Below are 27417 nucleotides of genomic sequence, written 5' to 3'. Positions count from 1 at the left end.
TTGATTTTCAGTGATTAGGCTGCTAGCTGGCAGTTGAAATAAATGTGTGACTAGTCAATTGAAGGGTTGTTTGTTTTGTTTTGTTTTAAATGGTCCATTTGTCATATGTGTAAATTTAATTGCAGTGGTTTTGTAAATATTAATGTTCTTTCGATCTTATTTTCTGTGCAGTTTAGAAAGAAAAATAGGAATGAAAACGTTCCCATGTAGAAAACACTTGGCTGCTGTGCAGTGTCCAATGAACAAAATAATTGAAACAGGGCAAGAAGAATTAGTTAGTAAATCCTCTCCCCATCACCCCAAAGACTAGATTCCCAAGGGCTAACCTAATTAGAGAGTGTATCCAGTGCAGTAGGGTTAACAGCTATTCTGGAGGCTATAGTGAACTCCTTGAGGAGCTTGCGGTTAGTCTCTGGATGCAGTCCCTCCTGGGAGTAAACAGGAAAATCGCTTACCAGTATGTGTGTCTAACCTTCAGAATTACAGTGCTTAGATACAGTCCCACAGACCGGCATGGAAATAGGTCAATCAGCCATTTCAGTGCTCTCTATGTGTTCCTTCTGTGACTGCTCTGATGCTCTGAGTAGCGGTTTGAAGACAGCATGGGATTTCATTTAGAATGGTGAACCAAAAAAAAAAAAAAGGGGGAAGGGGATTGGTGGTCATCTTGGCTTGTGTTGATGCCTGTGTGTCGTGTTCTGTCAATTATCCCTCATCCTCTCTCACTGGGACGCTATGTGATGCTTCCAAATTAGAGGAGCAATCTTCAGATGACTCCATTTGGAAAAAATGTTTTTGCATAAATGTGCACCTCTTCTGTTTGCAAAACTGGGCTAGAAATGGCTTAAGGGCAGGCTTTCTAATATTTTCAAAATCAGAAAGAGTTTGTGTGCCAGATAGTGGATTAATATCTTCAGGTGCCCACAGGTTTTTACAGTAGATACACATTACTCAACATCTAATATGACAACTTTCAGTTTTTATAATGTCGGGTGTGACGCAAAATTGGTCTTTTCACTTACATATTAGTGGGCAGTTCATGTAGTATAGCCTAAAATTGGGCTCCATATTTAAACAATGGGCCTGATCCTCACCTGAGGATAATTGGCACAGTTCTGTTGACATCAGTATGTAAGAGAAAGCACCAGTGCAGCTCCATTGATTGACATCAGCTCTGCTTTCAGTCCACTGTGGTTTTGTTGTTGAATTGCCCCAGATGAAGATAGCATCAGATTCCAGCTCTGGTTAAGGTACCGTATATGGATGGTCGATTTGATTCCTTATTAGCTTTTAAAGTATTTTTAAGAATACAGGAATTGCTCCAGAAAAGTAAACGAATGGTCTATTTAGATACATGTCCTGTCTCTGATGGGACCTAGTGCCATATGCTGATGTTGATCTACTTGCCTCAGCAGCTAGACAATGCTAAAATATCTCTTCTTTGCTATTCTTTATTTTTCCTTTTATTTCAAAATTATCTTGCTTTTTAATGTTGAAGTATTTGCAAACAAGGCTGGATATTTTCACGAGTTCTCGTGAACGTTTATGAATTTCTCTTAGTGGTGAATACTCTGACTTGAACCTGTGAACGTAACCTAACTTATGGCAAAATATCATTAATGAGCCCAGCAGAAAAGAAAACTTATGCAAGGACTAGGAAGAAAATTCCTTACATGAAATGACTCATTTCTGGGTGTGATTTTTCCTTTCTTTTCCTCTCCAAGTACTCCAAGCCTACGATGGCTGCTGGGCATTATAAATTATTCCTTGGCTGATCACTGAGAGAAGTGATGCATTAGACCAACCAAATTGCTAAAACTTGGAATGAATCTGCAAAATGTTTGGAAAAACACAGCCATGTGTTTAATTTTGTTCCGTGTTTATCTGCTCAGCAGACCCCAATTACCGCCCACTGGTGGTCATTGTTTCTCACTGGGATATGCTGTTTGACATGCTGATACCCATTTTCTCTTTTAATCAGGACTGAAGTATCCTCTGTTCTTTCCCTTTTCGTTCACACTGCAAACAACTATCAAATTGCTACATGACCCAATCCACTCCTGAAGATCCCATCCTCTGGGGGCCCATCCCCAGAGTGCAGCAAGGAGCACAGCAATCTCCCCAGGTAGCTTGACCCACTCTTGTCATCCTACTCCATCCTTATGCTCTGATTCAAGAAAACATTCCTATTCGAGAACAGCACTTAAGCATTTGACTTCAGTGGGATTTAAGCATGTGTTTAAAGTTAATCATGGGCTTAACTTCAATACAGAATAGGAAGAGATTCAAGCAAACACTCAGTGTTTTTCTGAATCAGAGCCTAAGGAGACAGACTGTGCAAGTTTGCTATCACTCTGTGCTGATATTTGTCATGTCCTTTCACGTCAGTTTTGTGGTATCACTACATAAACAACTAAATGTGTGATTTGGGTTTGACCAGACTCTAAAGATGCACCTAGAAGCTAAACTTTTTGAAAGTGACTATTGACTAAACTTTGATTTTAGAGAAGTATCCAAACTTTTTAATTTTCTCAGGCACTCTGATACCATAGCAAGGAACATAGGAGACGAGAATGAGAGAGAGAGAGAGAGAGAGATCATCAGGGCCAGAAGATCCAGAGAGAGAAGGTTTTCTTTCAAAATTGTCCAAAATTGTCGTTGGTTTCCAGCAGGTCAGGATTAGTGCAAGTCAAGCTTTGTGTCTGTCAGGAACTGGATTGGGTTAAATGTGCAGAGGTAAATGAAAGATTATTTTAAAAATATATGAGAATCAGAATCCGTTTGCCCATGACTTTTAGCTAACCACTATATACACTGAAGCTGTTTCATGTGAACACTGCAGTGATTACAAATATGGTATCACTAATTCTTTTACAACATGCTGGGTGCTGTGTGCTCTATGACTATCAGAGCATGTGTCTTGACTGCTCTGAGAATACCAACGTTATCAAACCGAATCCCCAGTGTGTAATTCCATTGCGGCACAGCAGCACTATGAAAATAACAGGAAATTTGGAGAGAGACATTTTTGTTTTCTTTGAGAATAGTCCCAATTATGGTTCCAATTGCCTCAGTTAAGCCGCTTTCAGCTCTCAATGATATGCTTGAGTATTGTTCATTACCAGGAAGCAGTTTCCAATATTCTTGAAAGAGAAAAAAAGTTGATAATTGGCCTTTTTCCACTTTACATCTATCTCTGAACCTGTGTCTGATAGTCATCCTGTCAAAACTGTCAAGAGAAGTGAAAAGCAAACAGCCTTTTAGTCCAAATAATATCCTGGAAGAGTTCCAGTCAGACTCTAATATTGCTTTTCTGGGAACGAGGATGGGTCTGTAGTATTTTGGTCAGGTAGGACTCTTTGGGTTTATGCATTTTTTCCTAGTTAAGTTGATGTGCTGGAACAGAGGGATAAAGATCAAAGGTAATTTGTTTCTAGCTTGGCTAGAATTCTCTGACCTAGCCAGGGGCCAGTCTGTGATACATGTCGGGGGTAACTTTACTAGCCAGGCACATTTAGATATCTTATGTCCATTTAGTGAATATTCTTTGCTGGTTTTTCTCCCTTTCTAATGAGCCACGGGCAAACCTCAGAAAGTTTGGAGGTGGAGTGCAGTTCAGATAAACAAAGTTTTTTCACATATCACAAAGTTTCTACAAATATCATGGATCTGCAAAAGTCAAATGGGAATCTCATGAGGACATACTGTCTGGTCAGATTTGTTAATTCCGGATCTGGCTGGAAATCTCATACACATGGCCTTGCTCAGGTTATGTTGATATTTTTGCTGCCTTACCTGGGTATAACCCAGAAATATAGAGGGATTTGCACAATGAAAAGTAACCAAATATTTTGCTACCTCTCCTGGGGATGGAGATGGCTTTTTACAGAGAAGCACAGGACTAGGAGTCAGCAGTCATGGATTTTATTTTGAGCTCTGCCAAAAGCTTCCAGTGTGACCTTGGGCAATTAATTCAGTCTCTCAGTGCATCTCACATTTCTCATCTGTAAAGTGCGGCTAATGCTACTTACCTACCTCACTGGAGTATTGTAAGGCAGCATATTTCATTTAACGTTTTGTCCTTTGATGAAAAACATCATAGGTGCCTAATCCAGCTTCCACTGAAGCAAATGGAACAATGAACCCCATTGTCTTCATGGGGTTCTGGATCAGGTCCTAGAAATACAAAGTATTACATTTAACCTTGCAAAAGAGCTTGGTTCTAGAAAATGGCAAAATCTTGGTGGGATTTTATCTTCTGGAAACATTGTGTCCACCCCTAATTATAAATTATGTGGAATGCTGATAAAATAACCTTGAAATCTGATTGGCTGCTTTTACTGCATGTTAGTTGCCTGGAAATGACCTAAATGGCTGTGTCACCCAATGGTTGATTATGGCAAGATTAATTGATCCTGGAGATCTGAGTGTATGATTTGAGGGGACAAAATGCAGCAAGTGATTCCATGATAAAAACATGGATGTCTGTGGGAGTGGGAAGATACAAAGAAGAAAAGTTTGGGGATGATAGTGGAGTGATCAGAAGGCCAGGGTGGTGAGAGCAGTGGTGGTGAGTGCGTGATTGCCTCATGACCTCAGGATCTGGTCCAATCTGATTTCCTTTTGGGATAAATCAGGCCTTTTATGACTCACCCACCCCCAAACACACACACACACACACACACACACACACACACACACAAAGTGTTTCTTTGGATTTATTTTGTGTATGTAATTTGTTAGAACAAGTTATTTTTGGCTCAGCTTGAACCATATGGATTTTCTATTTGTGTAACAAACAAACAAAACATCATTTAACTTTGAAATTTCTGTTGCACCTGTTGTTCAAAAAACAAAATTTTAAATCCTGCTCCTAAACTGGCGCTATTTTCAGCCATCTCCTTGGAAGCTTAATGACACCATTCAAAAATGTTCACCCGTGGCAAACTCTGATTACTCATGAAGGATTTCAAGTGTCTGTCCAGGTAGCTTATCTTCATACATCTTTTTCATCACCTTGCATTGTGTTAAATAATGTTACACCATACGTTCACCTGGAATATTTTGCTCATCTGCAATTCCCCTCTGAAGCTGTCTTTGGTGCATTGATAGGAAATGGGACTGGGAAATGCCAAGTATTCTCTAATTAAAATTGTGGTGCATTTTTTTTGTGTGGAGAGGAGCATTTGAAGTATATGTGCATGCTCTCTCCCTCTTACTTTCTGATCTGTTCTTATAATATTGTCGGTATAGATAATTGCAGTACCTGGCTTCTGTTACAGTAGTCAGGAATTGTAAAACTTACTCTTATTTCATTCCTCTGCAACAATGACATTGTAGTATTACACTCCCTGTTTTTCTACCTGCTTTGTCAGGTATAGCTCAAGAGCTCATGTGGTGTTCTCCCTTATTGCTTTATACATTTACCTTGGGGTGAAATTGCTTGTTTCATATATCTGTCATTCTGTTATTGTTGAAGTCTATGGTATGTTCAGATGCTCACTGAAAACAGATGGAGTAAATGGCAGAAGACAGCTGAGTCCTACGTTAGAACAAAATGTCAGTTTGTGTAGCAGATAGCTCACAAAGTATGTAGAAAGTTGGCCTACTTTCACAAGCAACTGGAAAAAATTTGGTTATCTCCCTCCGCCTGAACATTGATCTCCGTTCTCACCGTTACTAACCCTGTTGCCAAACCCTTTTTCCCAGTTTTGAAATCTTGCTGGAATTAAGTATCTTCTGGATTTTGACAACCCAACGTTTTGATGCATTTGTTTGTCACATCCTGATTAGATTGGTATAACTTCTGCTCCCTTAGGTCCTCCTCAAAACTCAGTTAATAAACCACAGTTTCATACAAAATGCTACGGCTAGGGTGATGAAACAGTCAGAGAAATTCAATCATATCATATACATCCATTTTCCACTGGCTTCCAGTCTGAAAGGAGATTGGATTTTCACAGTTCTTGGTTGGTTGGGGCGGGGGCGGCTACTGTCTAGTCTTGCTTTCTGTCTCTACTTTTCCAGTCTGGCTTTGTAGCATTCATCTTTACATGTGTTTCCATAACAAAAGGAACCTCTGCATTCTATAAGTTCTGTGCTGCATGTCCCTCCAACTCTTTCACACACACAAACATTCTGGGTGTGATCCAGTGGCCACTGAAGTTAATGGGAGTCTTTCCTTTGATTTCAGTAGATATTGGGTCAGGCCTACGTGCTTGAATTTGGATTTCAAAGGTGGGGATTCTAACCTCCATGTCTTGCACACAGCAGTGATTCTGTATAGAGGACCATCTTGGTTTCTAAGAATGCCTTAGTGGCATAATCCCCACTGATGGTCCTGGTACTGCCACTTATGATGTCCTAAGAGCAGCTATGTTAACCTTCGCTGCTTCATGATACTTCTGCATATTCTTGGGCAATGGAATTAAGGATGCCTTCTGATTTTTTTTCTGCTTTGGTTTGTGAAGTTCCAATGGGAATGCCCCAACAAAGGTACGGCTGCTTAAGATGAACTTCCAACTGTTTTATGGGTCTGGAATACTGAAATACAAGAACCTACACGCTGCATCCCTGCATTTGGTACAATATGCAGGACAAAAAGCTCATCAGATGTCAGCCTGGGAGATGGACTTTCTTAACATTGTCCAACTACAGTTTGAACAAGTATCCATACGTGTCTGAAATTGAAGGAAGGGCTCTTCTCATTAGGGAAATTAAGACACGTTCACTGTAGCAGGTGCCCTTTATGTGACCAAGCTCATCATGACCTTGCATCATCTATCAAATAAAGATGGCCAGGCATGGGCAAGCCACTGACATGGGCAAACCATTTCAGACAAGTGCTTATCTCATAGCGTTTCAGCTTTCTGCTCCATTCCTGCCTGGAAATGGGAAGGGCAGTTGTTCATGAAAAGTAATGAGAGAGGAAATGTAAAGTGCAATCAGACATTTCAGAGCCATAAAGATGGGTTGGTGCAACATAAGTGAAAATTATTAGGCTGTTCTTCATTTTCCAAACCAGTTCTCCCATTTGTAATTTTTACCCACGTAGGCAGATTTTAAAATGTTGTGTGTGCCATCAAGGGGAAACCTATATTTGACAGGGGGTGGCTTATTTTAACAATATAGGGAGGGGGAAAGAATCTTTTTTACAGCCCCTATGAGTAAGTCAGACCTAAGGCTTGAAACTCTTCTAAAATGTTAGGTTATCTTTGCTTCAGGCTCTCTAGTTTTTCATTTTCTTCCCCTTTCTCTCTCTCTCTCTCTTTTCTTTTAAGGACAGCGGCAATGTTCACCTCCCACCCCCGTATTTCTAGAATAATTTGTTTTATGTTTGTTTGTGTTAAGCCCTTGGGAGCCTGAAATAGAAATGTGCTTCCCCCATCCATGAGAAATATGTTCCTTCATCATGCTCTCTCACTGGTTTGCTGAAGGGCTGTAGCTCGTGAATGCTGGATTGTGGATAGACTCTGCAAACAGATATACAAGGAAAATAAGATGCAGGCCAGTTAGGCCTCTCAGTGACAGTGTCCCTTAAAGAAGCCATATCTATCACACGTTTTACAAGTGAGTAGGGTTGCCAGGTGTCTGGTTTTTGACCGTAATGCTTGGTCAAAATGGGACCCTGGTGGCTCTAGTCGGCACCACTGACCAGGCCACTAAAACCCGGTCAGTGGGGGTCTGGGGCTAAGATAGGCTTCCTACCTGCCCTAGCTCCGCGTGGCTCCCGGAAGCAGCCACTAGGTCTCTGCAGCCCATAGTCGTTTGGGTGGCCAGGGAGGTTCTGCGTTCAGCTCCCGCCTCAGGATCGGTTCCACAGCTTCCATTGGCCGGGAACCACGACCAATGGGAGCTGTGGGGGGCGGCACCTGCTGGCGAGAAGGCAGCACACAGAGCCTCTCTGGCTGCCCGTGGCCTACAGGCTGCAGGGACTTGGCAGATACTTCCTCGGAGCTGCAGTAAGTGCTGTTGAGACCCCGCACCCCTCCCAGCATGGAGCCCCTTCCTGTGCCCCAAATCCCTCTTCCCTGGCCCCAGCCAGACTCTCACCACCTCTGCACCCCAAACCCCTCATCCCCAGCCTGAAGCCCCCTCTTGCACTCCAGAGCTCATACCCCCTCTCACACCCCAACCCCCTGTCCCAGCCAGGTGAAGGTGGGGAAAAGTGACTGATGGAGGAAGGGGGATGGAGCCAGAAGGGGCAGGGCAGGGGTGTTCAGTTTGTTGTGATTAGAAAGTTGGCAACCCTACAAGTGAACCCTGGTATCCCGATCAAATTCTAGTTTGGATAACTACATTCTGCCTTCCTCTACATTCCCATCCTAAAAAGTTGTGTAATGTTGCTGTAGGCTGTTAGACAACGGATGTTAGCTTCTTTTCAGCATCAGATGAAATGATTTTTGTACATGTCTAGTGCAAGGATCTTTCCTGTTCTACTTCTACCTTCTATTGCTCAGGAGTGACAGTAGACCCAGCTAGCTGATTTTTGTAGAGGGACCCTTACACCTTCTTGGGTAAGGGTCCCTTCAGTATGGTTCAGGTTCCGTCGCTTTAAGGGTTTGCCACAGAAGCAGTAGCAGGGAATTGATGGACTAGTACAGCTGCAGCCAAACTACCCCACGAAAACAGGCATTGGTGGGTCTGCCTCTTTCAGACTGCCCCTCCACAAACACCAGCAGCCAAGAACTACCCCCTAAGTATGGCTCTGATCCAACTCCCCATCCTCCCAAAAGCTTAGGGGGTAATGCCAAGGGCAGCAATAAAAAGATATGCTATAGCTGCATTGTAGAGGTGACCAGAAGGAGGGTGGGAGGGAGAGGAACCATGGCAACAGCATGCACTGAGGGGCAGTTGTGATCTGGCATCGAGGTGTTTGTGAGTGTGTGATTTGGTTTGCAACCTCACCCCCTGCAATCATGCTTTTTAACCAAGAGGCTCTTATGTTGTGTTTTTCCCCCGTCAGCATTCCAACTCTTCCCATCTCCTACGTTATGGTCCAGGAGGCTGGCATGAAATACATTAACAGGATGTATCTCATGGAACGTAATGCAGGTTGCATCTTACATGTGTGGTGTTGATGATATCAAGCACGGATGTGTAGCAAAGAGAAAATGAATGCGAGTTTCCCTTAAAACTTGCCGCGTGTGGATACTCGCTATCCATTCATTTGCTTTTGCAGCACTCATGGGCAGTATTGCCCATGAGCCTATGAAAGGTAGCATACACCAAGGCTCTTTTGTTTCAGTTTCCTAGCAAGCCTTTAATGTACTCAGAGATCCTTGTGACTTAATATTCATGAAGAAATATTCAAACATACGGTAGCTGCTGGCTCCTAGGAGGCAGCCTACACTAGAAAAAAATAGGGATCTGGAAGCCTGGGAGCTGCAGCTATGTTAAAAGGATGCACTCTCTTCTGAGCAGCGATGGAAATCTTTACCAAGTGCATCGTAACCTACAGTCAAGTTCGAACGTAAAGGACCTAAGGATGAGAGGAGATGTATATCATCAAATCCAATGACACATCATACTTCTGGTACTGATACTTTCATATATGTGTTTAAAAAAGAAAACAAAAATAATTCCAGATGGAAGATTGAGTTAAAGTAGCTATCACTGCAGGATACACAGATAACATTTCAGTCACCCATATTTATTCAATTGCTGCTTAGTTATTCTCTCTGCTACATTGTAGTCCAACACACATACAATGAGAGAAGGGATGTTAACCCAGCTTCCTAGCTAGATTCCCACTTGATTAAGTATGTTCTGGCCACATAGAAAGTACCCTGCAGACTTAGTCTGGTGTGATTTTCTTTCTTGAGCTATAATACATGTTACCTGTTAAACAGTTGCCACATTTTGCTGCAGAGGTAGCTGTGCTTCAATAGCAGGCAAAGTGAGATGTCTATGCAGAGTATGACTGGTTTGTTTCAATTTAGAATAATAGCACTTCTGGGTACAAATAATCTGCCAATGTACCCTGGTAACTTTTGAACCCTGCCCAGGATGGGAAACTAAAATATGACGTGTGATACTCCCTTTAAACAGCGTGTAGAAATACAGTTCCTCAGAGAGACCGTGACCATTGCCAGTTGCAGTGTCTGAGTCCTGAGGAAGGTTAGATGGTGGATTAAAGTGAAGGGAAAGATACCCAAGGCATTGCATATCTGGCATAGTAGTACCTTATATTTTTATAACACATCTTATCCCAAATCACCTTAAATTGCAACAAATTGATAGATGGACAGGAGATAAGATTCACCAACCACTGAAATACTGGCTGAAGCATGACAGCTGTTTAACAGCACACTGCAGTGCTGCATAACCATTTAGGGCATGAAAACAGTCTAGTGCCTAAGTCAACCAGCAGGAGAATGGTTAGTGGTCAAAACATAATTATTTTGGCCGAGACAGTAGGCTTATTGCTTTTACCCTTAATTAATGGCAACAAGTATTCAGGATCAGGGATTTTACATCTCATCCAAAGATGTCTAACACGATTCTAGGGTACAGGTTTGTTTCCGAATCACCAGCACCACTTCCTGTGCCTTAAAAAACACCCAGTTGGCCTGCCCCAGGCGATATTAAGTTATATTTTTATTAAAATGAGATGGGTTAGATCGGTGCACTTAGAAACGTCTCTCTCGTTATATTTATGGCTATCTCTCGTGTACCTGCATAGTTGTTACTACAAAGTATGGCCTCGAAAGGCACTTACTAGAAAGAGATTCCATTCAGAAACCATTGGTACCTTTTCTTTTTTGTTTTGTTGCAGTCTGCCACTTCTGTGTGAAATTGTTACAATCTTGCTACCTAGCAACATTTTTCCCCCAAAGTAACTTGTTAAATATTTAGATACCCATGTTATCATTCCATGTGCAATCGACACCAATAAAACATGAGCAAAGCAGGATGTACCATATCTTTACATCCCTCTTGTACTTGCTAGAATATTTTTAAACTGATTTCAAGAAATAGGAAGAAATTGAAGATAGAGTAACAAAAATGATAAGGAGGTTGGAAGGATTGATCTATGAGTAATGATTTAAAGGAGCTGAATATGTATATAAGTATGGCTGATGGCACTGTCTATTAATAAAGAGTATCCTACACTTCTCACTGTCAGCACGATGGGCTGGACTAGATGACTTCTTGAGGTTCCTTCCAGCCCTAGACTTCTGTTATTCTATAAAACCCTGCTTTCAGTTGCTTATAACTTTGCTAAGCATTAGCCATTTCCGTGCAGAGAGTCTGCCTCAGGCTGAGGGATTTTTGTGTGGAAAATTTCAACCTAAATGGTTGGGCTATTTTCAAGAGACTAGGGCAAAATATGTTGTTTTGTCCATAGTTTTAAAAAGTCTGATGATATTTTCTTTGAAAAGCTGTAGTGCCCCCATGCCTTAGAGCAAGGAAGTGCTGAGTGCTTCCAGCTGCAACTGAAATCAGTGGGAGCTGTGATTTGAACATATAAAGTGCTATATAAAGAATGCTAAGTACTCTGAAAAATCAGATATTAAGCATCTCAAAGTGGGCACCTGAAACTGGTGGATACTTTTGTCCCTAAAGTCTCTCTGACTCAGCTCCCAACCTATTAAATGGGGAGAATGCCATCGCCTCACCTCTCAGGGTGTTGTGAAACTAAGGAAATTAATCATTCTCTCTTCAGAGGAGGGTTTAAATGGTGGGTTGTATAAGGCCCGGGGATTCACACTGAGTGAGGAGAACATGAGATCTGTCCATTCTGTGTATTGAATGAGTCAGGTGTCCTATGGAAACAATGATACATGCTCCTTTACTTAAAGGCTCCATAGGCACCCGGGGGTTGAAGCCCAGACAAGCTTAATTGTGTCATTTCCTAACTTCTGAGCGCTTGACTGTCAACCTTAATAATGTTTTTCATGTTTATGTGTGATAGATGCTACAGCAAGATCCATGTACTCTTTCATCGAGTTTTGTATAGTGCCTCATTAGTCATCTACTGCTGACGTGGTTACCCTGTCCATATACTTGAAGGATATAAATACCACATAGGTATAGGTATACAAGTTAATATCACTAATAGTAATTGGGTGAAATATTAAAAAGGAAATGATAGATGAATATCAGTGTGACACATTTTGAGCTGCTCTGTAATAATTTATGAACCATCTATGTTGACCTGGTTATTGGGGTGTTTACTATAAGCATATGTTGGGTTAGTTGACTAGAACTTTATAAGAAGAACAAGCAGGAAGCTAAAGAGAGGTTCAGGGTAAGCCACCCTCAGAAAACACTTGAGTAGTAGTATGGGACAATACCCAAACTGTTGGTTGTGAAGATGTTACCTTCTCCCCAGCCAACCTGTAAATCTAGTTGTGTCCAGAAGGTCCAAAGCCCAGGAAAACAGAAGAACAAAGGAACTCTGGCAGTTTTGAAAGGGTCTCTCTCTTGAGAAGGATGTTGTTTGAGAGAGCCAGACTGACCCACTGAGGTGTCTGAAGAATATAGTTCTACATGGGTTATCATCAGGAGATGGTAAGGCAAACATGCATGGAGAATGTTTATTGTTTTAAAATCCCTTTTCTCTAAATGATTTGTCCTGTTGTTAAAGAAACATACTTTGGTTTAAGAATGCTGCTTGGTGGTTCTATTCACCATTGGTCACATATCCCAAAGGGAAGAACTGCAAGTGTTTGAACTCAGTTGGACCTGCTGGGTAAGCATAGCAGATACATAGAGTACCGTACATAAGAACGGCCATACTAGGTCAGACCAAAGGTCCATCCAGCCCAGTATCCTGTCTTCTGACAGTGGCCAATGCCAGGTGCTCCAGCTTCTGGCAAACAAAGGCTAGGGACACCATCCCTGTCCATCCTGACTAATAGCCATTGATGGACCTATCCTCCATTAATTTGTCTAGTTCTTTTTTGAACCCTAGTATAGTCTTGGCCTTCACAACTGTGATGAGTTGGATCACAGAACCTCCCTGGGAGCTGCCACCTGATGTGCCAAGACTACTTCTACCCCTGCCTTCCCTGCCAGCTCGGGGCCCCAGCACCCTGTCTTGCTGAGCCAGACACTCCTATCTCCTCCAACAAAGACCTAGGGTCTGAATCACTTGCCCCAAAGTTGCATGTTTACCTGAAAGCAGCTAACACAAGTGTTCCTGTCTTTAACACTCAGATGCCCAACTCCCAAATAAATCCGTTTTACCCTGTATAAAGCTTATGCAGGGTAAACTCATAAATTGTTTACCCTCTATAACAGAGAGATATGCACAGTTGTTTGCTCCCCCAGGTATTAATATATACTCTGAGTTAATTAATAAGTAAAAAGTGATTTTATTAAATATAGAAAGTAGGATTTAAGTGGTTCCAAGTAGTAACAAACAGAACTAAGTAAGTCACCAACCCAAATAAAATAAAGGTGCAGAATCTAATTCCTAATCAAATAAATATATTCACCCTCAGGCATATGATCTTGCGGCCAAGAAGGATATAATTGGATAAAATTTGATCTCAGTAATATTTTTTTTTCTCAGACTGAGAATAAACCCTCCAGGCCTGGAGACACAATTTTTCCCCCTGGTAACAGCTCTTTATTAATTCTTTTTCTCGCTCAGTGGAGCATGTTGGGGTCTCTCCATGATTGGCTCCTTCCCATCTTGTTCTGTTCCATCGCTTTATTACTACTTGCATAAGGCGGGAATCTTGCCCTTCCCCGGGTCCCATCCCTTCTCTCAAGTAAGATAAACACCAGGTTAAAAGGATGGATCTGCCGGTCAGCGTGACCTGATTCAATGGTCCTTCGCAGAGACCTTCATGCCCACTTGCCAGCACATGTAATACAGGAAGACTTAAAGGTAAGAACAATCAGCCATGCTGCAGACAATTTGTCCTGGATTCACAAGATGTCCAAACTGCCTTAATGGCCCTCCACACTTTGCATTATTATACAAATAGGCCCTCAGAGTATATTTCATATTGTCTAGTGTTACAAGCGTGTGTATATTGTATACAGAATACGACTGATCACACTCATGAGGATAGACTCTTTGTAAGGATCTTAAGACTGAAGAGACCTTTGCAGGAACATATTCCAGGTTAAAATTATTATCTATAGCATATTTTTTAAAACATCATAGATTCTGCAATTCCACATACACATCTCTGGCAAGGAGTTCCATTAGTTGACATGTGTGTTGTGTGAAACGATACTTCCTTTTGTTGCTTTAATCCTGCTGCTAGTAATTTAATCAGGTTATTTCACTAGTTCTTTGTTAGTGGGAAGGAGTATAACACTTTCCTTGCTAAATTTTAGCTTTCCTTTACACCTAGTTCATGATTTTTAGACCATATCTTTTAATCTTATTAAGTCTTTTATCCAAGCTGAGAAGTCCGGTCCGAATAATCCTCCTCATATGTACAATCATTTTTGTTGCCCCCTTTCTCTGAAACTTTTTCTTTTTTTGTTCCAAGTCAGTGTACTTCTTGGAGTGCGGGACGACCACATCCGCACAACAGTATGCAGATGTGGGCAACATGGAATTTTATTGATATTTTTTCTGTCATCTTAATATATCGATTCCATTGTTCGAAGTCCCACATTTGTTCGGTTTCTTGACGCCACTGCTGATCCTTCCAGCACACGAGTGGATTTTCAGAGAACCTAAGCCTACAATGACCCAGATTTTTTTCTTATGTGTAACAACTAATTTTAAACCCCATCAATTTTAAAGAGTTGCCGATTATGTTGTCTCAATTGGCATTAATTTGCGTTTTATTTCAACCCATATCTGAATTCATCTGCATTATTCTCTGCCAGTCCATCAGTTTTTGAAGATCCTTTGGTAGCTCTTCGCAGTCTGCCTAGGACTCAACTATCTTGAGTAGTTTTGTATCATCTGTAAATTTTGCCATCTCACTGTTTACCCCTTTTTCCAGATCATTTATGCATATGTTAAATAGGACTGGACCCAGTACAGACCCCTGGGGGACCCCACTATTTACCTCTCTCCATTCTAAAAACTGACCTTTTATTCCTACCCGTTGTTTCCTGTCTTTTAACCAGTTACCAGTCCAAGAGAGAACCTTCCCTCTTATCCCATGACTGCTTATTTTGTTTAAGAGCTTTGGTGAGGGAGCTTGTCAAAGGTGTTCTGAAAATATAAATACACTATAGCCACTGGATCCCCCTTGTCCACATGCTCATTGACCTCCTCAAAGAATTCTAGTAGGTTGGTTAGGCATGATATCCCTTTACAAAAAACATGTTGACTATTCCCCAACAAATTATGTTCCTCTGTGTCTGACAATTTTGTTCTTTACTATAGTTTCAACCAGTTTGCCCGGTTACTGAGATCAGACTTACAGGCCTGTAACTGTCGGGGTCACCTCTGGATCCCTTTTTAAAAATTGGCATCACATTAGCTATTCTCTAGTCACTTGGTACAGAAGCTGTCTAAAATGATAGATTACAGACAGCAGTTAGTAGTCCTGCCATTTCACATTTGAGTTCCTTCAGAACTCTTCAATGAATACCATCTCGTCCTGGTGACTTACTACTGTTTAGTTTATGACTTTGTTTCAAAACCTCTTTTAATGACACCTCAATCTGTGACAGTTCCTCAGATTTGTCACCTAAAAAGAATGGCTCAGGTTTAGGATTCTCCCTCAGATCCTCAACTGTAAAGTTCGATGAAAAGAATTCATTTTGTTTCTCCGCAATGGCCTTTTCATCCTTGAGTGCTCCTTTAGCCTCTCGATCATCCAGTGGCCCCACTGGTTGTTTAGCAGGCTTCCTACTTCTGATGTACTTTAAAAAAAATTGCTATTACTTTTTGAGTCTTTGGCTAGCTGTTCTTCAAATTATATTTTTACACTTCGTTTGCCAGAGTTTATGCTCCTTTCTATCTTCCTCATTAGGATTTAACTTCCACTTTTTAAAGGATGCTTTTTTGCCTCTCACTGCTTCTTTTACTTTGTTTAGCCACAGTGGTACTTTTTTGGCTCAGGTCGTCTTAATTAATTAGCCTCTTAGAGCTGATATGGCATCTTCTCTGTATGTGTGTATATATTCTCTTCTTATTATGTTCCATTCTGTGCATCCGATGAAGTGGGCTGTAGCCCACGAAAGCTTATGCTCAGATCAATTTGTTAGTCTCTAAGGCTATGTGTTCACTCCCGCCTATAACGCGGGTAGAAATTTCGATTGCTCTGGGTTCGAAGCTTTCTGATATACGAATTCGCCCCAAACACCCAATGTCTCATCTAACGCATAATCTCGACTCCACACGGAAAGCGCATAAAATATAGCGAATTCCAGAGACTCCACACAGAATCACCCACCCGAACGGAGTTGCGGAATGAAGGGAGCCGCGGACATTGATCAGCCAGGTTAAGGACGTGTGAGTAATTCGATCTTGGATATTCGATCTGTACGCTATTGGTATCACGATAGCTGAGTTGCGTATCTAAGCATGTTTTCCCATGCCACCTGTCGGCGCGCACCGGCGACCGGACCACGCCGTTTCCATCCGGTCACCGTAGCGTGAGACAGCCCTCAAGTGCCACAAGTCTTGTCCTGTTCTTTTTTGTCTGCTCTACGATTTTTTTTTTTTTTTTTTTTTTTTTCTTTAAAGTATTTCTAGCTGTAACTGTACCTCCAGCCAAAACCAGTCTAGGCCGGTCTACACTACGCGTTAAACTTGATGGCGTATTGGTTCGTTAAAGGCGTTAAAAATCGATTATACGCTGTACTCCGTACAGAAAAAAAACACTTACAATGCCCTTATGTCGATATAAAGGGCTTTAAATCATTTCCTATATCCACTCGACGAGAGGAGTAAGCGTAAAATTCGATATTAACATATCGGATTACGCGTTAGTGTGGAGGAAAATCACGTTGATTGCCTCCGGCGGTGCATCCACAGTGCACACTGACCGCCTGGACAGCAACTGAACTCGATAGCAGCGGGGGTAAACAGGAAAAGCCCGGCGAACTTTTGAAATAACATTTCTGATTTGACTCACGTGGAGCTCAATCAGCACGGTGCGATGCAGTCTCAAATCAAAGAGCTTCAGCATGGACGTACGGAGATACTGGATCTGATGACTTTATGGGAGACAATCGGTGCATCAGAGCTCCGTACAGACACGAAATGCAAAGCGTTCGAATAAAAATCTCCAGGCCTCACACGCGCTGGTGACAAGCGGATGGGTAAAGCCAGAGACCATCAATGGACGCCGTCATAGGATGAGGGGGTACTGAGGACTCCAGCTATCCAAGTCCACAGCAATGCCTGGAAAAAGTAGTTGCATTCTTGGCTGAGCCCAATGGTCGTAGGTTCAAACACAGTGTCGGCGTGGTTCAGGGAATATTCTAGTTCCCCCGCCCACCATGTGAAGAAAAGGAAAGAAATCATTTCTCTGATCTTTCAGTGCTCACCCTATGGTACTTGAATGCTGGCAGGTCAGCGCTATCAACAGCCAGTGGAGCAAGCACATCCGCTCCTCTCCCCTCCCCGGGTAGACGGTGCATGTTAGGACAGAGGTTTATATTATTCTGAGATATACTGAAGAGGTAAGTACCACCCTGCTCGTATCATAATTGTCGCAGTCCTATTATATAGGTCAGCAGGGTCACAGGTTTCGGTCTCAACCGCCCTCATCGAACCCCTGCCTGAATAATTGCTCAATATTCATATGGGAATGATTCCCTGGTTCATCCAGTAGATAGGAAGAACGCTAATAAGCATCTTCATCATACAACTGGGGGCTTCAGCCTCCCTTCCTGTGTAAAGAAAAAGTTGTACTGCCTGGACTTCATAGCCCTGGGCTGCCTCACCCTCATTTTATTCTACAGTCTCCTCGTTCTAGTCCTGCATTCTTTATGACTTCATGACACAAAGGGGCGGGACACTGCCGGGTAAGCGCCAGAGTTTGGGAGGAGGGAAGCAATGGTGGGGTTGTGTCAGGGGACACGCCTTGAATACTACATGAGCAGCTGGTGCTCTGAAACTCGGTCCTCCTATACACTTCCCCTTTTCTGGGCAGGACTCGACTCTATTTTAGAAACCATAACGCGGAGGGATTGACTCAGTTCCAAGATGATCCAATCCCAAATTTTGCTGTTTGCGTTGCGCGCCGGACGATTTCAGCCAGGGGCCGTTCTAATGATAGCGCGGACAGTACAGAGGGAAGAAGATAACCATACATCTCATTGCAGTTGCTCGAGTAGACGGTAAGAACGACTGTTAACCATCTCTGCTAGTCATTGCAAAGCAGTGAATGCTGCGTGTGTGCGATGGAGATCCTTCTCTCGCGGCTCCAGTCCACATATGGTGCCAGGAAAGAAAAACAAAGCTGACCGGGCTCCATGGTTGCCGCGTATGGCGTTCTGCCTGGCATCCAGGGATACGGCGCGAGGATTGTCAGCTGATGTGTTTCCCGGGAAGGAGAATGACTGACGACATTTACCAGACCCTGTTACATTAAGATTATAACTCTGATATTCCAAGGGGCGGGGAGACTGCGGAACTATGGGATAGCACGGAAAGTGTACCGCACAGCAACGCTTCAGAATCGACGTTACGTCTCGAGTCATGGACGCGACACTCGAATTACTGTGCCTAGTGTGGCCGCATGAAATCGAAATTATAATATCAGTTTTATAAAACCGATTTTAGCAAATTCGATTTTATCCCATAGTGTAGATGTGACCTAAGAGTGGGAGAATTGCAGATTGCCACCTCAGGAGAGGTAAAGGTATGAGGCCAGATACCTGAAGAAGTGCACTCAGGGCTTCTCTACATGAACAATTAGAATTGCTGCAAGCCAGGCTCTGACTCTACTCCACACACTAGCCTGCTATGAACTATTCCTGTGCACTCTAATGACATGCATTAACTGGTCATTGACGTGCTTTGAGCTAGTCCAGTTTCAAAGAGGGCTAGATCAAAGCATTCTAATGAACTGTTCATGCGCACCAGCAGGATGCACAGGGACCATGGCAGGCTAGCATAGGGGACAACCACACCACAGCTTGCCATAGACTAATTGTTCATTTAGACAGTCCCTTAGAGAGACTGGAAGAGGGGACAGAGGTCAGCTAGCCCTGTAACCATGACATAAGCCTCATAGCAGTGAGTTCTGTTGGATTGTGCAATAGTCTCCCAAAGGAAGCCCCATCACTTGAAAATTTGAAAATCCAACTGGACAAAGCACTGGAGAATAAACTGTAAGGAGCAATCCTGCACTTGTCCCTGGGGACTAGCATATCTTTTGCATCTTACTTCTCAGATTCTTTTTTATGAAATCACGGGGTAAGATTTTCCTGTCCTTGTAATAGACCTTGCTTCCAATATTCTGCTTTTGCTGCTTGCACAGAAATCCTGTTGACATCACTGAGAACTCAGTGTGCGTAGGGAGAGTAGAATCTCTGAACAGAAATGTGCTTTGCAGATCGGAGTGGGGAATTCTACTCGTTTTCTCCTGGGTGCGTGTGTCTGTGATGCCTGTTACCAGCTATGGGAAATGCATGTGTTTGTCAGAAGAAGAAAATATCCCTTTGTGTTTATTCTTATTTAACACTGTTTACATAGAAAATAGCGAAACAGATCTCTAACCATCATGTACTATTTAAAACTATATATCTGCACAGTGCAAAGCTCATTCTGCAAACATCTACTCCACCATGTGGCCTTTGGGAGCTAATGCTGCTATGTGCATCCACTTGTGTTCTGGCAGTATACACTGCAGTGGTGATATTATAGCCTTTTGAGAGGGTTTCCAGGGTTGTAAATTACACATGCAAAATGTTGCCAAAAAAACAAAACTCATCCTTCCATAGCTGTAGCTGAAACCATAGCTGTCTCACTACCTCATTGCCTTAAAACATGTCGGCCTGAATGAATCCCCTTTTATGAATAATAGGCAAATGCATAAATCACAGCCCCCCAAGGACCCAAATGGTGAAATGCACACTAATGAAGACTCCAGCTTCTCCAGGGATGGCAGGTGAAAATTTGATTTGTAAAATGTCATGAGTCTAACAGGTTTAAAATAATATTTTCATTATAAGAAGCAAGTATTCAATTTCTTCTCCTTGAATTCACTCTTTTGTAGTGCACAGTGACTATTGCAGACTGCAGTCTCCCAGCTGTTCCTATGACTCTTGCCTCGAAGATGAGCAACAATAGAGACCAATTACCCTCTGTCTCAACTCTTTTTATTGCATGTACCTGGACAAAAGTGTGATGCATCTCCTCCCCTGCCTCCTACCCGGTTTCAATTTCAGATCCTAACCCTGACCCGTAGTGCCATTTGCAGATTTGAACTTACAGGCATTGTGCGCAGATTCACCCAGTACTGATCCAATGAACCAACAAAGCCGAAGGGAAGTGTGTATGGTTCTCTTTGTAATAAATCATATCCGATGAAAAGGGATTTCTTTAACTCCTTTACTCCATTATTCGCCATATCTCACCTTGTCAAAAAAGGTTGGTTAGCAAGAGACTCAGGAGCGTAGTAGGTGCAGGGAAGGAAAACGTAGTGTGGGGAAAGGAAGAATCAAAGCAAAGGGAAAGTCGGAGGTCCTGGAGATTTCTGTAACTTGGAGGTTCTTGAAAGGAAAGGCACAACCTGAAAGAAAAATAAGCAGCCTTAACATTTTTATGGCCCAGCATTGGCCACGTCACTAAACCCTTCTCAATTCTAGCAAGAAACTAGAAGTGGTTTGCTAAAGCACCTGGGCAAGGGATATTTCAAACCAGTGTTGGATGAATCTCAGAATGTTAGGCAATGATCTGAACAGAAACCTCCTAGCAGTTTAGATGCTAGTTTGAGCTTCTTTGCTTTTGTCGAGGTGGGCTGGTAGAGAGAGATGGGGACTGCAAACATTTAGTTAGTTTCCGTTTCAGTATTGGAAATAATTTGCTTTGATTGGATTTGCACCTCTTTATGGTGGTTCAGCAGCAGAAATGTTTGCCAAAATAGCAAATTTCAGGTGAATATTGGAGAATCTTAATGGAACTCAATTTCTAATTCATAAGCCCAAGTATCTGCAGCAGAAACCTTATTCTAAGAGTTGTGCTCATCCAGTCATGGAACAGAAACGTACCATGTCCAGTGTAGCCTAAGCCAACACAGTTTGAATTTGCAAGTGTCCGACATTTGGATGTTTTTAAATTATGTTAATATGGATGATCAACACTAATTGCTGATTGCTCAGAAAGTTTATAAAGACATAATGGTTGGTTTCCATGGAGGTGAAAGTGGTGTCATAAAAGGAGGTTGGGATTTCCCATTGTGAATGATCAGAAGGATCCAGTGGCAAAGACCGAATGCTGCTTTCCTCCTTTATACACACCAAAACATGCAACCGCCTCTACCTTAATTCTGAATCACCTGCACCAACAGCCCAATCCATTTCAGTCTCTAGTTCAAAATTATCCACTTTTTTTAAAAAAACCTTTCATTGGTTTGCTCCAACCCCCCTCACAGAGCTTGTTTCTCTACTTCCTTCACCTCTCCCTTCGCTTACCTGAATTTTCCATCCTTCCTGCAGCCTCACTGTTTTTTGAATGCGAGGCAGCTCTCTCAGTCTGGTACATCCTTCTGTATTGCTCAGCCCCAGGTCTTATTTCAAAGCTCATCTTCAAATGTAACTTTTCTCCCTCTGCTTTTCTCAGTTTCCCTCTCTCTTTGGGCTTGGTTTTGTACTGAATGTTTTAGTTTATTTCCTGTACAATATAAACACACCACTGCTGTATAATATACCACCCACCATCTTGCAATCTTTATGGGCCAGATTGTGGAGCTCTATGTGACACTGGTGAGTTCTCACATGAGTAGTTGGCACTGAAACCCATGGCACTCATCACAGTACTCACCAGTGTGAGTAAAGGATGAAATATCTGGCCCTAAATCTTTGGTAAAAGTGCAATATGGTGCAGTGGAACGCACTTCTTTTCCCATTGCAGGGTTGGGGTTTTGAAGCAGTGTGGACTAGTGGATAGAACAATGGTCTAGAATTTGGGAGACTTCAGTTCTATTCCCTGGGTGACCTTCAGCAAGTCACTCCACCTCCTCTGCCTCACTTTCCCTACCTGTACAAAGGGATAATGATACTAACGTCCTTTGTAAAGTGCTTTGAGGTCTGCTGATGAAAAGCACTGTCTGAGAGGTAGGTGGTGGTAGTAGTATTTCTCAGTTATGCCTGGAGTACCTGAGACATCAGTCAGCCAGTTAACTAATGGAAGCACCAAGCAACATATATTTGGGAAAAAAACTGGTCTAGGCTGTGGAGAGGAAATTTACAAAGGAATGCAAGATGCAAATGGAAAACTACCCAGTTGAAACTGTTGCAGAGGATATATTGGACACACGAGAGACTGCATTACCTGGGAGAAAAAGAGTGTCATGAATGCAGGATCATTAGAGAGAGAAGGCGGGTGAGAGAATATCTTTTATTGGACCAACTTTTGTTGGTGAGAGAGACAAGCTTTTGAGTTTACACAGAGCTTTCCTTCAGGTGTGGGAAACACACTCAGAGTGTCACAGCTAAATACAAGTTAGAACAGATTGTTTAGCATAAGGAGTTAACGCGTATTTCAAGGGACCATTCAAGGTGAAGTGACCTGTTAACACCTCTCTGATCATTCGGGGGGCGGGAGGGGGGACCTGGGGCAGAGGAGGGAAATTAATGCTTTTATAGATTGTTGTAATAAACCATAATTCCAGTGTCTCTGTTCAGTCCATGATTTTCAGTGTCTAGCAACGTTATGAATTTAAACTCCCCCCGCTCACCTTTTTGAAGATACTGTGCAGGTTTCCTTAGAGGATGAGTACTAATAGGTCAGATATAGAATCACAGAAGATTAGGGTTGGAAGAGACCTAGTCCACCTCCCTGCTCAAACCAGAGTGATCTCTATTTGTGAAAAGTGTTCACCAGCAGTTGGTAATGGTGTATTTGTGTCTCATCATTTTTCCGTGTGAGTTCCTTTGATAGTGTAGTGATTAGTTTCACCCACATATTTGTTACTGCGGTATTTAGTGCACTGGATGAGGTACACCCCATTGTGTGATAAACATGTACTGGACCCATCGATCTTGAAAGGTGTATTGTTGGAGTGAGGTGTTGATCATCATAGGAGTGGAAATATGTCTACGGGTTTTGCATCTGTTGTTCTGGCAGGGTCTGGATCTGTTAAGTTGGTGTGTCCGGGTCTGTGGGGAGCTTGCTTCTGATGTTGAGCTTGGAGCGGTTGGGAAGGTTTTTGAAGGCCAAAAGAGGGGTTCAGGAAAGATTTCTTTCAGCTTGTGGTCCCCATTGAGTATGGATCTATAAAAGTCATGCAGGAATCTCTCACCATATGCTTTGGCCATGTCTGGTTATTCATGAGTTTTGGGAGACTGTTTTACCTGAAAAAAGATTAATAATCAAATCTGAAGTGCCAAGGAAAACAACTTTGTTTCCATGGAGATGGCACAAGTGTGCAAGAGACAAATAAAGAAAACACTATGAATGCAAATTAGTCTGTAGGTAAATAAGAAAAAAAGATTTGAAAAAAAGTAAAAAGAAAACTGAACACTGCTCCAAAACTGGAAAGACATACTAATGCCCATATCAAAGAGTAAATTAATTGTTGCTTCAATAGAGGTGAGATACAGCGCTATCATAGATTGACTAAATAATATTCAGAAATTAGTCTGGGATCATATTAAGTAATGTTGGGACGATCATCCCAACTGAATAACTTGTCAACATTTGCTTCTAGTTTTTGTTTCTGAAATGTTGATGCAAAATTCTCACATTTTATTTGTTGCATAATATAGATCCTGAAATTCATCATAAAGAATGATTCATAGGAAGTTTGCCCTGTGTTGTTTACTTACAGAAATTATGCTTAATTGTTTCTGTCCTTGGTTGGATGAGTTATGTAACTAACAAATGCTGAGCAAACACCAATTTGCAGTTCCTGTTTGCACTTCGTTGTTTGGGGTTTTTTGTGCTCTATAGCCTGATCAGATGACCACAAAAAATTGACAGGTTGGAATCAAAATTTGTTTGCTTTCTGTGATGTTACCACTTTAAAATATGTTTAAATGTAAATGAGCAGGTCTAGTCATGCAGGAGATGTGATTTCTGGCACTGAGCTCCTACAAAAGACGTCCTGTGGAGTCAGCATGCTGTGTCCTAGTGTGGTTTGCCAAACAGCAAGAAAATTCATTGTGAGCATGAAGGTTTCTAAGTTTGCAAAATGAAAAGGTGGTTAGCATGATTCTGAGCTCTTACCAGTCCTACACCATTTACTTCTCAGTGGCGATACTCCTGATTTATACCAGTGCCAGTGAGGTCAGAAGCAGGCATTGTGAGAGGAGCTGAGCAGGAATGGGGTTTTCTGTTCTGCAAAAAAAATCGAAGATTTTTCTCTTTTATTTTTTTTTTTTTTTGTTCCGTGTGAAATGAAACAAATGTGTTTTGTTTTGCAGAAGAGCAGGCTGCCTGGCTCCCCAGCTGCCAAGGTGACAAAATGGTCAGGTAGACCACCCATCCACCTGACCGTTAGGTGACCAGCCTGGGGAACTGGCCAGGTGGGGAACCAGCTACCTGACTTCCTGAGTAACCAGGGGAACTGGCCTCCTGATCAGGGCCAGCTCCAGGCACAAGCTAAGGAAGCAAATGCTTGGGGCGGCCAATACAAAGGGGTGGCACTCTGTCCGCTATTGGGGCAGCCCGTCCGGATCTTCGGCAGCGGGTCCTTCAGTCCCTCTCTTCCTCTTTGACCTGCCACCGAACTTCCACCAAAGAATGAAGCGGCACGATTGAGTTGCCATCGGAGAGCTGCTGATTGGCTTTTTTTTTTTTTTTTGCTACTTGAGGCGGCAGAAACCCTGGAGGCGGCCCTGCTCCTGACTTCCCAGGTGACCACCTGGGAGCAATCATTCTGCTGCCTTCCCACAAGCCCTGCCCTGATGGGTTGCCTGAGAGGTGGGAAGCTGGAGCCAGGAGAACCCACCTGCCAATTGATTGGCTGCTTGCCTGGTCTGTGATAAATTTTGACAGAATCAATACATTCTTGAAGAACTCTGTTCTGTTGGAAGGTTTCTGACCAGTTCCGGTGTTGAATTTAATTTTGTAGTTTCAACCCCACACTTTACTCTTCTAAGTTCTGCATTTTGTGTTTCTGTCCAAGCTTGTGCTTTGGCTCAGCATTTAGGATGTTGGGTATTTTCCTTTCATTTTTGCCTATTACATGTAAAGTCCTAACTCCTAGATTCTTAAGATTTTTGTTAAATGACATTACTAGAGCAAATCTCTATTGTTTGCATAGGTGTATTTAAACGATTAAGATAGCACAGGCCTTCACACAATAGTTTGGGATCAACGAAAGCTCTTTACATCTCAAGAAGCTTTAAGGCTTAGTAGCAAGTTTGATTGTATTGTTCAGTTTTATGTATAGGAAAAATTGTATCTTTGCCTGGGGTTGTCTGTTTTTGTTTCTGTTGAGAATCCGTGTGATTCCTGCATTGCTGAACCATATCCACTGGTCAGATCTTGCACTACCAAGGGGACAATTATTTGTTGCACTTGATGCCCAAACGTGGATGGGCATAGATCACACCTGAAGTGGACAGCAGACGTGATCCCTGTGCTGAAGAGTTTACAACCTGTGGCGCTAATTCTGCGTCCCCTCCTTGTGTTCAGAAGTACCTCACTCTGCCAGTAGTCTGGATGACTGCAGAAGGACTTTTTAAGAGGAAGATATAACTCAACCTGAGTAAGGTGGACAGTATCAGACTCGAAATGAGACCACGAAATAGCAAGAGGAATACGAGTCAGCAGGGAGAGAAGAGGAGTCAGATGTAGCATATATGATCTCACATTAATAAGATTACATGGTTGATCTGCTCAGTAAGGGCTAGTTCATGGCATGATAAAGTAAATAGGGTTGGGCTTTCTTTTCGTCCATCTCTATTCCATGAAGCACTCAAGCACCCTCTTAATGTCCATTGACTTCCATGTGCTTAAGGACTTTCCTGAACAAGGGCTTCACTGAGGATGGGCTAGGAGCATGGTGGGTCAGCTTAGGCGCAACCTTGAAGACATAGCTGGTACGTGGAAGAACATGGGCAGACAATCATGGGCTATGTGGGCGAATGGACTGTTGAAACTGTCATTGTTGGTGTGCAACGTGGTCACACTGGGAAGGTGAAGTGGAAAAGGACAAGGCTGGCTGAAAGGGAGGTTGAGGGAAAAATGATATGAAGGATAAGAAGCTTAAATGTGAGTCACCAAAGGTGCTGCTACAGAAATCCTGCTGACCAGGTCATGACAGGTCATCGCCTGATCTCCCCTACTGCTCTGGAGAGAGCTTGCCCTGTTTTTTGTGAGGAGCTGTGCACCAACCAGCAGGACTTCCGCCTAATTCTGTCTGACATGGGTATAAGTTGAAGACAATACTGATGGCTGTTTTGTATGTTTGTACAGGTGCTCCTTGATGGGGTTTGATTTAAACCGGCACTGGGTGGATCCATCTCCCTGGGCTCATCCCACGCTGCATGGAGTAAAACAGCTCATCATTCAGATGTACAACAATCCGGTGAGTGGGGACATTTACACTGGAAAAGCATCTTCCCCAAGGTAGATCATTGCATTGCATTGCATAGGCAGAGCCTGCGGGCTGCTGCAGGCAGCTGGCAATTCTGACTTGGACAGATCCTGTGGCAAACCTTCAAAAAGGGAACCAAGCAAACACCACCTCTGCTGCATGTCGTCAGAGAACATTTTAAGTGTTTGTCATCAGGAACATTCGAGTGGAGAGAGCAAGTGAAAATAAGTTCAGTGCAGATTATAAAAGGAATAGTGCCAAACGCAGGGCCGATATTCAAGTGAGCCGCTCTCTTGATGTCTTGAGCTGGATTCAAAACAGCAGGCCCCTGAAATTGAATTACCAAGTAGTACTGATGTTAATCCAGAGGTCTGGTAGGGGTTGCTATGTAGTGTATGGGCAGGAGGGAAATAATGTTTGTAAATATTCCATAAACACACACAAAGGCTCAGTCAGAGAAGCCAAGATGTTTGTGAAGTGAAATCTCTGCTAATCAGAGGAGATATATTGCAGGGAATGTGAGGAAGAGGAGGAGGAGGAAGGCAGACAGTTATTGAATGTTTGACATCCAAGTGGAGAAGGATTATTGAACATGCAACCTGAGGAAAAACCACTGAACAAAGATGGAGACGGGGTGGGGAAAAAAGAAATGATTCTAGGCACTCTCTGGGAAATATGAGGGGATTTTATAGACATTGTTTGCTGTGTGGAATTCCTGATATTAATTTGATAATTATGCTTTCTATTTTGCTGATTAGGTGTGTTTTTTTTCACATAAACTGAGGTTTTTCTTTTTGTGTGTGTGTGTGTGTGTGTGTGTGTG

The 27417-nt window shown here is 42.5% G+C and overlaps 1 protein-coding gene across 1 annotated transcript in view; it reads left to right on the top strand.

Moving 5' to 3' along the window:
• Nucleotides 1-27417, top strand: part of AGBL4 (AGBL carboxypeptidase 4) — a 1477624-nt gene that overhangs the window by 1211794 nt on the left and 238413 nt on the right. Inside the window, exon 9 of the mRNA XM_075067593.1 lies at nucleotides 26474-26585. Coding sequence (XP_074923694.1) covers nucleotides 26474-26585 — 112 coding nt within the window. The remainder of the gene's footprint in view (nucleotides 1-26473; nucleotides 26586-27417) is intronic.

This window comes from Chelonoidis abingdonii, chromosome 7 (genome assembly GCF_003597395.2).
Source record: "Chelonoidis abingdonii isolate Lonesome George chromosome 7, CheloAbing_2.0, whole genome shotgun sequence".
Classification (NCBI taxonomy): domain Eukaryota; kingdom Metazoa; phylum Chordata; order Testudines; family Testudinidae; genus Chelonoidis; species Chelonoidis abingdonii.
The sequence above is the reverse complement of the archived record's forward strand: the minus strand, read 5'-3'. Positions and strand labels throughout refer to the sequence as shown.